Consider the following 15,342-nt stretch of genomic DNA (forward strand, 5'->3'; position numbering starts at 1 on the left):
ATTCCCTACCAATTAAAAGAAAGAAAAATACCCTAGTGAGGTTTCTGGTGGGGGTTCAAGGTAATTCCAATAGAGAAAATTTTCAGTGTTCCCCACTGTTCTGTAAGTGTGACAAAACAGAAAATTTGAATTCTCAACTGTACTTTATAGTCACAGATGTAGCATGGAAAATAGCATGGTTGTAATAATTTTTCTTACATGTCACAGACCAGATTTTGCTATTATGTAATTCTAATACAGAATCCCCACAGAGTTACATGCGGAAAGACAGACGGGCCCATGTGTTTTTTGTAATCTTTCTTTCCTTCCTTTTTTTCCATTACTGACAATTAGATGAAATTGTAGACATTAGACCAGTGCAGGGCCTGTTGTATCATTAAATGTATTCTCCGAGGTATTTTTTTGTAGCAAATGTTTTCTCAGTGGTCTGGCTGATACAGAATGTTTCCACCACTTTGTTTCCAACACTGTTAAGAAGCTCCTTTCCTCATGAAGCATTCATTTATTTTAACCAATTATTTCCCCTATTTATTAGATTAAGTTTGTCTTTTTCTTACATTTACTAGAAATACTTATGCCTATTTTCCATGTCAGTTTCAGGGCATGTTTTGAAGAAACCAGTCCCATTCCCATCCAAAAAGAAAAGTTGTTGAGAACATTTCCACTTTAGATAACTTACATTTATATCTCTTTTTTTTTTAGTGAAAAAGTAGTACAAATCATAGTGTTACACCACATGTTATTGACACAGTGAAGCTAGAGAGAGAAGTATGTGTTCCTTAAAGAATGTATTTTCTAAACTCATACTAATTCTCTGCTCATCTATGGGTGGCAATATGATTCCAAGGTGTAAGTAAATGCTGTAAAATTAAATAAGTTTAAATTTGACTACTTAATTTTATTTTTCATATTAAATTATATCATTTGGCAATCTATTCAGTTGTTTGTAAAAATATTTGCTAGGATTTTCCTAATGCAAACATAATTACTTTGTGCAGTGTCATACATGGTACATATTGCCTATGTTGCTTAAGGTATCCAGTTTTTCCCAGTTAGAGAATTGTAAATTGTGTTTAATGATAAGAAGCACCAGAAAATAAGACTGTAGGGACAGTAGCAATTGGAAGAAAATGAGGAAAAAAAAAACAGGGTATTATATCTTTAACTTATAAAAGTGAAAATCTACAGAATGAAAATAAACATAAGGATTATAGTTTCAAGAATTGATTGAAGAAATAGAAAAATAAAGGAAATTTCATAGTAGCCCTGGAAAAGAGAACTTACCTTTACTGGACCACCAACACTGCGGGATTTCTAGAACATATTAATATGAAGTGTATACTATTTGTAAGAACTTGCTGTACACAAAATGGGCAAAATTTGAATAGAGATAACAATATTAGTATCAGGGTAGATTTTAAGATAAAAGCATAATGTACAGAATCACTTTGCAATGAATAAGTTAAATTCACAGAGGGAAGTGTAATTGTCATAAATGCCTCTAATAAAGTAAATAACATCATTGACATATAAAAGTCAAAGCTATTAAAAATACAAAGAGAAATGGACAAAATGGTAGTCACAATGGAAGTCTTGAATATATTTTTCTTAGAATGCTAAATAGGAAAAGACGAAACATTAGAATTGATTAAAAAATGAAATGATTTAATTGGCATGCATTTACTTTTATATGTCATAATTTAAAAACACAAATTTCTTTCAAATACCCATTAGAAATTTACAAATACACACATACAACATAAACTTAGTCATTTCTGGAAAGTAGAATTGAAAACCACTGTCATGGATCACAGTGCATTAAAACTAGGAATGCATAATAAAAGGATAAATTAGAAGGGAAAAGCTCCCTTAGAAACTGAAAACATTCTCCCAAATGTCAAAGAAGAAATCAAAAGTCAAAATGAAAGTATAGAGCGTTGGCTCTGTAAGCCCGTGGTAAGAAGTCTTAGAAACCCTTTTCATGAAGGTGGCGCCAAAGGCGAAGAAGGAAGCCCCTGCCCCTCCTAAAGCTGAAGCCAAAGCAAAGGCTTTGAAGGCCAAGAAAACTGTGTTGAAAGGAGTCCACAGCCACAAGAAAAAGAAGATCCGGACGTCACCCACCTTCCAGCGGCCCAAAACACTGCGGCTCAGGAGGCAGCCCAGATATCCTCAGAAGAGCGCCCCGAGGAGAAACAAACGTGACCACTACCCATCATCAAATTCCCCCTCATCACCGAGTCAGCCATGAAGAAAACAGAAGACAGCAACACACTGGTGTTCGTTGTGGATGTCAAGGCCAATAAGCACCAGATTAAACGGGCTGTGGAGAAGCTCTATGACATTGACATGGCTAAGGTCAATACTCTGATCAGGCCTGATGGAGAGAAGAAGGCGTATGTTCAACTGGCTCCTGACTGTGATGCTTTGGATGTTGCCAACAAAATTGGGATCATCTAAACTGAGTCCAGCTGGCTAATTGCAAATATAAAAGTTTTCACTATGAAGAAAAAAAAAAAAATGAAAGTATAGCATTTCAGAAAATTAGTGGTCACTTCAACTTAATATAAAAATGCAAGCTATAAGGTCAAAACTGTATTCAGAGGAGATGTAGAGCTTTAAATATTTTGCTATTATTAATCAGGAAATAATAAACGAAAGAGCCGCTTGATAAAAGTGAAAGAGGAGGTGAAAAAGTTGACTTAAAGCTCAACATTCAGAAAACAAAGATCATGGCAAATAGATGTGGAAATGGTGGAAACAGTGGCTGACTTTATTTTTCTGGGCTCCAGAATCACTGCAAACAGTGACTGCAGCCATGAAATTAAAAGACGCTTACTCCTTGGAAGGAAAGTTATGACCAACCTGGACAGCATATTAAAAAGCAGAGACGTTACTTTGCCAACAAAAGTCCGTCTAGTCAAGGCTATGGTTTTTCCAGTGGTCATGTATGGATATGAGAGTTGGACTATAAAGAAAGCTGAACACTGAAGAATTGATGCTTTTGAACTGTGGTGTTGGAGAAGACTCTTGAGAGTCCCTTGGACTGCAAGGAGATCCAACCAGTCCATCCCAAAGGAGATCAGCCCTGGGTGTTCATTGGAAGGACTGATGCTGAAGCTGAAACTCCAATACTTTGGCTACCTGATGCGAAGAGCTGACTCAATGGAAAAGACCCGGATGCTGGGAAAGATTGAAGGCGGGAGGGGAAGGGGATGACAGAGGATGAGACGGTTGGATGGCATCACCGACGCGATGGACATGAGTGTGGGTGGACTCCGGGAAATGGTGATGGACAGGGAGGCCTAGTGTGCTGCAGTCCATGGGGTCACAAAGAGTCAGACATGACTGAGCGACTGAGCTGAATCAGGAAATAATTAAACTATTTCAACTAAGTGTTCATGTCACTCCTACACTGCCCCCAAAATAAATAAATGAATAGGAAGAGAGAAAGCATCAAAAGAGAAATTTATGAAATGAAAAGGGATAGTAAAACGAGATGATGGGCAAACAGTAAACAAACATCCAACACAGATAATGAGGGAAATAAGAGAAACACAAATAGGAATGAGAAAGCAAATATAATTATAGATGCAGAAGAAATATTAAAAGATGTTAGAAAATACACTGTAACAAAAAAGTGATATGTTTTGATGAAACAGAAATTCTATAAAAGTTGATAATAACCAATACTAAGGAGCTTCCCTTGTAGCTCAGTTGTTAAAGAATCTGCCTGCAGTACAGGAGACCTGGGTTCGATCCCTGGGTTGGGAAGATCCCCTGGAGAAGGAAATGGCAACCCACTCCAGTATCCTTGCCTGGAAAATCTCAGGGACAGAGGAGCCTGGTCGGCTGCAGTCCATGTGGTCGCAAAGAGTCGGGCACGACTGAGCAACTCACACTTACTTACTTACTAACTTAATGCTAAGGAGAGTTTAAAATTTCTCATGGAAGTTAGTTGAAAAAGTTATATTTTTTAAGTCATTAAAAAAAAAAAAGAACACTATTACCCAAAGTAATACCCAGTTCTTACCAAAGCAACCAGAGGACAGGAAAGGATGAAATAAGGCGAGGTATGGAAAAGGAAATAGCAAAATAACTTACAATATGATACGATTGTTAAATGGAACAACCCAGGAGAATCAGCTGAAAGTAGCTATCTAAAAAGAGAGTTGCAAAAGTGCCTGGCTTTCAAATCGTTAAAGGAAAATAACTTTCTTACATGGCAAGACAAATTTGTTGGAAAATAATAATGGAAAAAAATCTCATATAGAATAGTAACAAGGAATAAACTTTGTCAGAAATAGGAACATCTATGTGAGAAAAACTATAAAACTGTACTAGATAACTTGAAAATCTTCAGTACATGAACTGACAAAACATTCCCTAATGATAAGAATTTTTTTAAGATGTTAAGTTTTTGCAGATTAGGTTTTATTTCAGTTTTAATACATGTCCTGATAAGATTGTTTTTCAAAGGGGAAGGGAGTTCTTAACAAACATATAAAAAATTCATCTGGAGGATAACATATAAAAAGAAGTATTTATAAAATTCTTCTGGACGGATAGTGTAAAATAATCAGAGTTGATGGATAGAGAATTGCCTTTATCAGAAATTAAAATAATGCTATATAAGTAACATAACTAAAAGTATTAAATGTGTGCTCGAAAAGATGGCAAGATTGATGGGACACAATAGAAAGTCTAAATGCAGACCCAAGTCCGATATAATTTGTGTTGGTATATAATAGACTACATTTCTGTTTCTAAGATGTCGTTGGTTGAAAGACACCATTTTATGTAACTCAAAGAAAGAAAAACATAATTTTAGTTACACCATTACAAGCAATTGATGAGAATGCAAACTGATTTCATGAAATTTAAATGTGAAAAAAGCACATTGTTGAAATAATATGAATTTATTATTTGAGGTGACAATTTAAATTATTAAAGGATGAATAACTATTTAAGTTTCATAAGAATCCAGTAGCAATTTAATGGGGGGTGGGGAATTAAGTAGAATTAGAAGATTGAATATCATAGAATGAATCTGTAAAAGCACTAGAGGAAAATATTGGTTTATATGTAATCTTAAAACAGGAAGCTTCTTTTAAAAGCAAGACACTATAGTTGAAAACTTAAAAGATGACTTACTTGAGAAATTAAATCTTTTCTACAGCGAGAAACTTCCTAAGTTAAGATAATTGGCAAATATCTTGAAGAAAATATCTTGAAAAAAATTTTTTTGCAAGGTAGGTCATAAGGGTATAAAAGGGCAGGTCTTGTGTGTGCGTGTGTGTTAGTCACTCAGCCGTGTCTGACTCTTTGTGACCCCATGGACTGTAGCCCGCCAGGCTCCTCTGTCCATGGGATTCTCCAGGCAAGCATACTGGAGTGGCTTCCCATCCCCTTCTCCAGGGGATTGTCCTGACCAAGGATCCAACCCAGGTCTCCCGCGTTGCAGGCCAATTCTTTACTGTCTGAGCCATGAGTATTAACAGTTTGGGCATCTCCCCGTGTTGTGTGGGAAAGAAGGCCTGAGACCACAGGCAGAATGTAAGAGGTGACGCCCTGCTCTGCCACAAAGCCAGCAGGAAAACTGGTTGGTAAGAACATCTGACCCCTGGAGTTATAGAAAAGGAAACCTCAGTGTGTGATTTGAGAAACTACCTAGTTCCCTTCAGCATAATTTCCAGAGGCCTTCAGTGCCAACTAGCTCTCAGAGCTGCTGTTGTGAGCATGTGAAATAATGTCTGTGCAAGTACTTTGTGAACTAATAATATTACGTAACACTGATATTTTATTATCTAACTGTGCTACTTCTCGGTTTTCACCTAATATGTTTTTGAATATTTTATTTTATGGTTGTACATAGTGATTGATTTTGGCTGAGTGATTCTGTTTTAATTTTGGTTCTGCAATGACTACTTTGTTTTTATATATAAGTGCTTCTGATTTTATATCACTTGCTAGTAGATGTGGCATTTCAAATGACCAGTTTTAAATTTCATTACTATACTCTTCATCCATTCTTCCACATCTTTAAGAAATACATTGTGAAAACTGTCTGTAAATGGGTCCAAGCTTCCTGAGTGTTACTCTGTGTCTGCCTGTCTGTCGAGGCGGGTTCTGACACGTGCTCGCTGTTCTGCCCTGAGCTGTGGTCGGTACAGACAACTCCTGCTGTTTGTATGCTGAATATGCCGTTTTAGTACCTTTCAATTCCTGGGGTATTAATTAATACCACTTACTGGGCTTCCTTGGTTGCTCATCAGTAAAGAATCTGCCTGCAATGCAGGAGCCACAGGAGAAGACACAGGTTTGATCCCTGGGTTGGGAAGATCCTCTGGAGAAGGAAATGGCAACCTATTCCAGTATTCTTGCCGGGAGAATCCCATGGACAGAGGAGCCTGGGGAGCCAGATTGAGCCTTGTGATCCATGAGGTTGCAAAGAGTTGGACACGACTGAGCGGCTAAACAGCAATGACTGACTGAGGCTTAGATTTGAACTGCTGTCCAGGAGAGAGCTCCTTACCTCGGCCCCAAGCCTAGCAGACTGTCTGATGACCACGGCCTGTCTTCTCCTTTCCATATGCACAGTCAATCTTATGAAAGTGACAAAAAGAAAAATCCTGTTTATGAAAAGTGGCCATCAAGCAGGAGAAAACTTAGTAACAACTGAAAAGCAGTTACATTGTGCTATGAAGATAAGGAATGCATGACTCTCAAGAACATGTGATGTGGGAGATAGCCAGATGCCTACATAAACAGTCCCATGTTTATAATTTGGGGATTCACAAAGGTTGGAGGACATAACCCTTGTGTTTGCACTGTACATGGTATGTGGTCTTTTAAAATGATGAATGCTGATTGCCATTTACTCATGGTTTTTACTTGCAGTGTCCAAATTTTAAGTTTTTCTTGATAATGGAATAAGTGTTAGAGAAGTAACCTCTGCAGTGGTAACACTGGTAGATACGGATGGCTTTACTATCTAAAATAGGAAAACTCCCACAAACAAAGAGCAGAAGGAGGATACAGATAATTTGTAGTGTTAAAAATAAAGTGCACACCACTGGTGATAAAGGGACTACATGTGCAACCATGCATCATTTCAGACTCTCTGAAATCCTTTTGTGCTCCAGGAAAAATAAAGAGATAGCCAACCACAATCTTCATGGGAAAGCAGCTGGGTCAGAACTGTAGTCTTGCATCCTTTCGTTAATTCGGTAAACATTTTTTGAGTCTTGCTGTGTGCCAGGCCTGGCTAGCTAAGGAAGTGGAACTGAAAAATAAAATCTCTTAAGCCCAGGATATGTACAGTCTAGAAGGAGAGACAGAAATAAAACTCCCCATGATCCTCCAGCTGGTAAACGTTAAGGAGATAGGAGAGGTGTCTGCCTCCCCTGGGGAAGTGGGAGGCCTCTGGGAGCTCCCTGTGAAGGGCATGTAGGGATCTAGATGTAGGGATCTCCTGGGCAACAGGAAAGAGACTGGGACCAGCGGAAAACTACAGGCAAAGGTGTGGGTGAGCAAGAGGCAGTCAGGAAACTGCCAACAGTCATCAGACAGGGGTAAAAGGCACAGGGCAGACCTACGGTAATAATCTGGTCTTTGGGGCTAGGCTGAGCTGGGGTTTCAACTTTAAACGTAAGCACCCTGGAGCACATGACTTGACCTTCCCGAGACTCAGTGTCTTCATCTTTAAAGCGGATGTGAGCGCCCCTTTCTCATAGTGTGAATCATGCAGACCGGAGTCCATATGTGTCCTGAAGCATTGAGCACTGCGCCTCCTCCACAGTGGGCCGTTATGGAAGTCTGTGTTACGTATGTAGAGACAGAAGAGACAGGACGTTAGCAGCACTGTTACCCAGAGGTACAAGGTCATCAGACTCCTCGCAGAGACCCCTTACGATCGGAGCCCCATAGAACAATGAGTTCAATTACGATTTGACATAGTCTTCCATTTATATATACTATGTGTTTGACTTTCTAAGAAAGACCAGGACTTGGGAGGTTTGGTTATGATTTTCTTCAAAGGTTAATTCTGCTCTTATATCTAAGTAAATAGTCATCTCTACATGCATTTATTTGCAGTATCAAAAATGATTGGAAATATTCTCCTGGATGCAGAGGTACATATTTGAAATTTGAGACTGTCTCTGTGAACTGTTTCCTACATTCTGTTTTGTGGATAATTGTGTTTTTTAACTTCTGATTTCTCAGTAAGGAAAGGCAGCCTGGGTGACCCAAAATTCTGATGTGCATCAAAATTGTTCTCTTGGCAAGAGTACAAAAATCCAATTAGTCTCCAAAGGACAAATTGTCTTTGGGGATTCAACTGATATAAAACTTGTGACAGAATCTGGAAGAAAATAGTACTCTAGGATCTTTTTGAACATAGACAACATACATTTAGGACTGTGTGAAATGAGTTTGCATGTAAATTAACTCAGTTCATTGTTCTAGCTTCTTTGTGTGAGGATCCGTTTGCCTACTTGGAGATGCCAAGCACTCCCAAAAGAAAAGCCCTAGACCTTTGGGGGCCTGTGTTAAAGTCAGTGCATATTGTGATTATGAATAGTAACATCTGTTCAATTTCTTGGATTATTATAGGGGTTTGCCAACTTGTTAATAAGATGGAAGAAACCACTGGCAAAGTTAAGCCTTTCAACCGAAACGATGAACAGTTTCTGGAAGCTTTCGTCATCTTTTGTGGCTTGGGGATCCAGAACACACAGATGTACGAAGCGGTGGAGAGAGCCATGGCCAAGCAGATGGTCACGTTAGAGGTGGGTGCTCCTGCGGGACGCCTCGGCCTCCCTGGGCGCACTCCCGGCCGCCGCCCCTCCCTGCGGAGCGCTCGGGGTCTGTTACATCACTGTGACCGGCGAGAACCGCGTGTTTCCTCTCTCCTCACTTAAACAGCTAAGGAAACTGAGACCCAGCATACTTGAGAAACTTGTCAAAGGTCATACGACCACATCAAAGCTCAGGCCCCGGGCCCCTTCATCCTCCGCTTTCTCGGCCGAAGGCGGTCCTTGGACCCTAGTGAGGAGCCCGCTCACACTGATGATAGTCCCGCCCTGTCTGTCCTTTCTCCACTGCCTGAGCCTCCCATCTCTCCTCCTGAGCAGGTGTGTTCACACGTCAAAACAACAAAACCAGGTATCCCAAGCACTCAGAATCAGAAATGAGGAAAAGGGAAAACTCTTCCAAATTACAGAATTGTGGATCTTGAGAAAATTCTGATTCAGTACGTCCTGGGTGGAGGCTGGGAACCTGTGTGTTCCTACCAGTCTCCCCCAGGTGATTCTGAGTGTGAACTACGGGCCTGGGGCCTGGCCTCAGACAATACTCCCTCCCAAGCAGGATGCGCCTACCCACGCGGGCCAGCCATCTCCAGACGTCTCACTGACGGCCTGAGAGCATTCACTTTGTGCAAGATGGAAATTTCTTACATCGTAGACCAGTCTAGGGAGTTAGACTTCAGAAAGGGCATTCCCTAGTCATTCACACACTGGTGTGAAATACATTTTAGTGTTTGCCTGCTCTTAGCCAGTGGAGATCAGTAGAAATCAATGTTTGAGTTACAGATTGTAACTTTTCCTCCAGCTGTTTACCAGTACCCAAGATGGTATACTTTCTAATGTGAATATAAAACTCCAAATAATTTTAGTAAAGTACTATATAAGAGACTTTGGATTAGAAATCAGTAGAAATCTGTTTCAAATACACACACACACACACACACACACACACACATGTATGCATATATTTTACATTAAATGTACGCATACATATGTATGTACATGTGTGTGCATGTGTATATACAATTTTTAACATATTTTGTTACTGTTTCCATGACTGTACTGAAGAATTGACTCTAAGCCAGCTATCAATTAGAAATTAATCTCTTTTTAAACATACTTCTTATTTGGAAAATTTCAAACATAATGCTGAAGTAGAGAGGATAACTATGGAACCCCCATGTCTTCATTAGCTGTCTTCAATAATTATTGACCTGTGGCTACTATCATTCCATCCATACTCTTGCCCACTTCTCTGCTCTCTTCTTCCCTATGAATCCATTGATTACTTTGAGACAAATCCCAGGTATAATTTTGTTCACAGTTTCTGAGTATCTTCCTCACTGAAGTTTGTTTCTGTTTTTACACTGTAGTTTTATTTCAGTTAAAAATGAGTACTTGTACTTTCACTTAGTATACCCATTTTCCAATTTCAATTCATTGTAGGAAATCATATCTATGATCACAGATTTAACCTTGAAAGCCTTTTCTCCCAAGGCATTGGATAAAACCTAGGGACATAAATCCCTTATGTTTTCTTCGGGAATTATTTTGACCTAGAAGACATCATTATAATGACAGTAAAACAACAGTAAACAGCTAACCTTTATCAAATGCTTACCCTGTGTTCTCACATGTACTAACGAGAGTTAATCCTTACAACCCTGTGAGTATGGTGCTATTTTTATCTTCAGCGTGTGATAAGATTAATTTTTTAAACTTAGCGTGTCATGTTATTCCTTTATTCCTTTGCCCATGTTGCATTGCGTTGATTTATATTAGACTAGTTCAGGGCCACCATCTTAGCCTTTCTCAACAAACCGCCGCCCTGGTGTCAGCAGCTGTGATCTGTCAGTTTCATGGCAGTGGGAAACAGCAGCTCCGAGGTTCCCTAGGTTTCCTAGGGAAACCGTAAGACAAGTCACATGTATTACCGTACTATAATGTTCTGAATCACAGTATTTAGACATATTTACCATTTGGCTTTAGATTTTTAATTGCTTACAGTTTTAAAAACTAGTTCAAGGAAAACTGGTTTGGGCCACTGAATTACTTGACTCACCGTTTAAAGTCTGAAAATGAGGTACCTTTTTATCACTGACCCTAAAACTTTTAAGAGATTTTTAGTAAGTCTGTGTTAACTCTGTCAAAAATGAACTTTTAAAAATATTTAATATGATAGACAATTTAACTACCTTGGCTTAGAAGAACATCTAAAATACTATCCCATCATTTGGAAGTTGTCAGTTTTGAAAATGGGAATAAATGATTCACATGTTAAGTTATAGGAAGATAGTAAATCTGCCTTACTATCTTCTTGTAACTCCACTAGGATGGTGAAAAGTGTATGAGATTAGGAGATGAAAGCTGGGTCCCAGGCCCTCTTCTCACTGGGTGTGAGCTCACAGCCAAGTGATGAGACTCCCTGGGCCTAGGTGTCCTCTGCTGTTAACAGATGGATTTATAGGCCACTTCTGCTCTTCTCCGTTCTTGAATCCTGTGAGTGGAAAAGTATCCCTGAATCTGGGTGACATTTACCTCTCTGCTATGCAGTTTTTCCTTATGAATTCTACAGTGGTTACAGGCCTCATCCAAGAGCCACTTCCAGACTGCTTTCTTCCTAAATATCAACATTACAATGTCAGCTTATGCAGGAGTCTTTTATCTTGGTTCAGCACACCAGTAAAATAGCTAAAGTCAGTATTTTTGTTTAAGAAAAGCAACACAGAATTTTCTGCCAAGTTTGAGTGAATAGTGTGACTTATAAATAATGTGTTTGTTGTATCAACATTGTCAGAGGAAAAGTGACAGTTTTCTTTGAACACAGGGAGTGTAACTTTCCGTTTCCATAAGAAGCATTTGAATAAAAATCCGAGATTTTCTCTCTGTTGAAGAAAGCAGCAAAGAAGATACGATGTTCTCAGGAGTCTAGATAGCTCTGCAGGAAGGCTTGGGAGAATCCCAGGCTTGAAGTTGTGGTCTGTGTTGGGTATTCCTCTTTTGTATAACATGCATTCCTTCTGTTCTTGCCCCGTAGGTTCTGTCTTATCATGCTTCAGCTGCAGAGGAAGAGACCAGAGAGCTCCAATCCTTAGCGGTAATCCTCCTCCTCCTCCTCTGTAGAAATGACTAACCAGAGGCAGCTAATTAAGACGTAGATATGCTTCTCTCAGGGCAGCTGCTGCTGCGGGTGGTGGTCCCCTAGACCTTTAATTAAATGTGGTAAATATTTATATGGACATTTATAAAAAAGGTCTAATCAAACCTATTTTCTTGCAAGGCTAGATAGAAGTTCAGTGATAACACAGAGCAAATGATAACATTGTATTGATTTTGTAACACATTAAATGATTCTGATATTTTCCCAGTAATTGTTATAATCTTTACATCTTTCTTAAGCCAAAATTAAATGTAGTTTTGGTTCCTGGGGAAGTGTGGACAGGGGATTGCAAGGTGGTTGTTTGGTTTGAGTACTGACAACAAAGATTTTATAGCTCGTTACTGATAACGTACTCTGCGTTATTAAAAATGGAGAATGGTTTTAATTTCTAACCATACGGCTTGCAGAATGTTATTTGAAATTGGGTTCAAATAAAGTCAGTTCCTGAATTCTCACAAAGTTCTTATTTAGGATGCTAGGAGAGAAAAGCACATTGATATGTAAGAAGGTCTTTTGAGTTTGGTGATTGGTTGAGATTGCCTTGGTTAAGGTTAATGAAAACTCGAAGCACTTCTACACTGACAAGCAAGCCTGCCTTTTGCGTTTCCGTTCATGTGAGACAGTGTGAAGTGTGTGTGGGACGTCCTGGGAGCGAGGCGGGTGAGAGCGCTGCCGAGGCCACTGAGCTTCCTCCTCTGTCATCGTCATTGTGGCTTGCCAATGGTCGCCCCCCTTGCCCTTACATACGCTTTCCCATGTAAACTGCACAAGCCGTGCGGTGGACGCCGAAGCTCGCGGACTGGCCCAGGGTCGCCGGCAGAAGTGAAGAGTCAGGAGAGACACTCGCACCGTCGGTCTCCAGAGCACTGCCCGTCAGCGCTGTGATGAGCTTTAGGGAGGGAGGAGGTTAAAGATGCTTCAGACGTTCTGGCCTTGGTAGTTCAAAGAATGATCATCCCCTTCATTAACCAAAGTGGAAATATTAAGAAGGAAAAGATAGATTTGATACAGAACACGGTAAGTTTGAGATGTGGGTGGAACAACCAAATAGACATCTTGCGCGCTGGGAAAGGCAGGTGCAGAGTGGGGAGGGGCTGGTGGCCAGAAGAGAGGCGGCAATTTGGAAGTTAAGGGATAGGGCCTGGGGTGGAGTCCCATGACAGTGAAATAATAGGAATGGAGCGAGTGCGGGAGAATGTGGAAAGACGCGCAAGGCTGAGGGTAGAACTGTTGGGGTGTACGTGTAGATGGAAGGTGTAGGAAAAGAAACCAGCTAAGGCAGACACATGGCAGTTAGACACGGAGGCAGATCTAGGGCAGCAAGCAGAACAGTTTTTATGAGGAAGGAGATCCCATCAGTTGTTGCAGGAAGGTTGAGAAATAGGACTGAGAAAGGCTGCTGGATTCACTGATTAGGTGATGGTTGAGAAGGCAGCTTCAGGAGTGAAAATGCAAAAGGTCAGACTAGATGGTGAGAAAGTGGAGGAAATGAATAGTAGTTTAAAAAGTATGTTTTGTATGAAAGAATGAAATAGCTAAGAAGGGTGTTGGCTGCATCATGTGAAGTTTTTTATTGTTTTGTTTTGTGTTTGTGAGCAGTTTGCTCACAAGCAGGAGAGGCAACACGTTCGTGGACAAAGGGGGAAGGTCCAGGGTGAGCATGAGACTAAGAATGTAGGACGGTGACAGAGATCTGGGCCTTGAAGTGGTCTAAGCATCACAGAGACATCTCTTTAGCCAAGACCAGAGAAAAGGGGTGGTAATAATAGCTACGCTGACTCTGTTAGTCACTCAGTCGTGCCTGACTCTTTACGACCCCATGGACTGTAGCCCACCAGGCTCCTCTGTCCATGGGATTCTCCAGGCAGGAGTACTGGAGTGGGTCACCACTCCCTTCTCCAGGGGATCCTCCCAACCCAGGGATGGAACCTGGGTCTCCTGCCTTGCAGGAAGGTTCTTTACCATCTGAGCCACCAGGGAAGCCCCACTTGCTGAGCACTTACCACATACATGGTGTGTTTGAAGTTCTTTGTGTGTGTTAAGTGTATTAAGTCCACAGCCACCCTGTAAGGTCAGTATTAGCATTTTGAAAATGGAATCTGAGGTTGAGTTTAGATTGCCCTACTCAGGATCCTCCCAGGTTGTGAGTAGGTACCAGGACAGACTGTCCAGACCCAAAGCATACACATCATTGCACAACCCTGGAGAGAATGAGCTAGGAAAGGAAGGAGGGACCAGACTTGTAGATTCTTGATTAAATCACTGAGTATGAAGCTGAGTCATCTGCCAAGAACAGTCGAAGGAACTCGAGATGATTTCATCTGAAAGGTTAAGCTTCTCTGGGGGTTAGCCTCATTGGAATTGGCTGTTATTTATTTTGTTCATGATGATGTTTGAAGGAATGAGTTGTTTTTCAATTATTTACAAAGGTTTAAAAGTTTAAAGTATCTCTCACATCAGGCTTAATTGCCCATTTGTCTAATCCTCCTAGAGTGCTAGAGTTTTGCACTAACTGCATACTGTGAGCAGGAAATGATCACATGGAGAGAAGCATTTTGAAGTGCTTGCAAGCTCTGTGGGATTAACATTACTGCAAAACGAGGCTAGGTTACACTCTTCCATGTGTTGTTTTAGATAAAAACTAGCAAAGATAATGCTAAAAAATTCATTAGGATATTAAATTTTGCTTTTTACTTTGAAAATAGCATAAGTCTTTCAGAAAAATCTGAAAATTATTTTCTCAATCATGTTTATAATTTTAGCAAGAGAAAAACACTTTGGAAAAACTGAGCATTGCTGTATTGCAGTATTGTTCAAAACCATCTGTTGTTCCATTTGGAAAAGAGATTTCTGGCAGCTGCATTGAGAAATTTAGGATAACATAGGATAACGTAGGTCAGATAATTCATTTAAATTGGTTGAAATTCAGAAAATGATTTCAACTCTGTTTTCTATCAACCTAATAAAAATTCCTTTGCAGCCCCCAACTACACAGGTGCCTGCCTCATCCAGTAATTACCAGAATTGCTATCTTAGTCATGTGTCTGATGGTTCATCTCAATTTAAAACCTAAAATAATGGAAAAGCTGTCAACTGCTTAATTTTTATTTTTAGAAATGCATTCTTGAAATACTATGCTTAAGTACACTAAATATTTCTGTGTTCAGAAAAGTCTCAGTTACAGCAGAAAGTATAACAAAATTGATAGGAAATTCAGAAGCCTTTTTTGCCCTTGCATTACTTGACATTTTTGTCCTATTTTTAATCCTATTTTTTGTTGGCTTAAGCCTTATACAAGCATTTTGTCATATGCCCTTTAATGATCTTTCATCACAAGTTTTGAGATAAAAATAAAAGGACCCCAGCTGACCTGGC

At 39.9% G+C, this 15,342-nt stretch overlaps 1 protein-coding gene and 1 pseudogene across 5 annotated transcripts in view; both read left to right on the forward strand.

The window, feature by feature from the left end:
* The window catches only part of PDE5A (phosphodiesterase 5A), a 151,257-nt gene that overhangs the window by 85,792 nt on the left and 50,123 nt on the right, over positions 1 to 15,342 (forward strand). For all 5 annotated transcript variants that reach the window (XM_061164123.1, XM_061164127.1, XM_061164126.1 and 2 more), the window contains 2 exons: positions 8,614 to 8,789; positions 11,845 to 11,904. In XM_061164123.1, coding sequence (XP_061020106.1) covers positions 8,614 to 8,789; positions 11,845 to 11,904 — 236 coding nt within the window. The remainder of the gene's footprint in view (positions 1 to 8,613; positions 8,790 to 11,844; positions 11,905 to 15,342) is intronic.
* Positions 786 to 2,620, forward strand: LOC133071870 (large ribosomal subunit protein uL23-like; annotated as a pseudogene).

This window comes from Dama dama, chromosome 17 (assembly GCF_033118175.1).
Source record: "Dama dama isolate Ldn47 chromosome 17, ASM3311817v1, whole genome shotgun sequence".
Taxonomy (NCBI): Eukaryota; Metazoa; Chordata; class Mammalia; order Artiodactyla; family Cervidae; genus Dama; species Dama dama.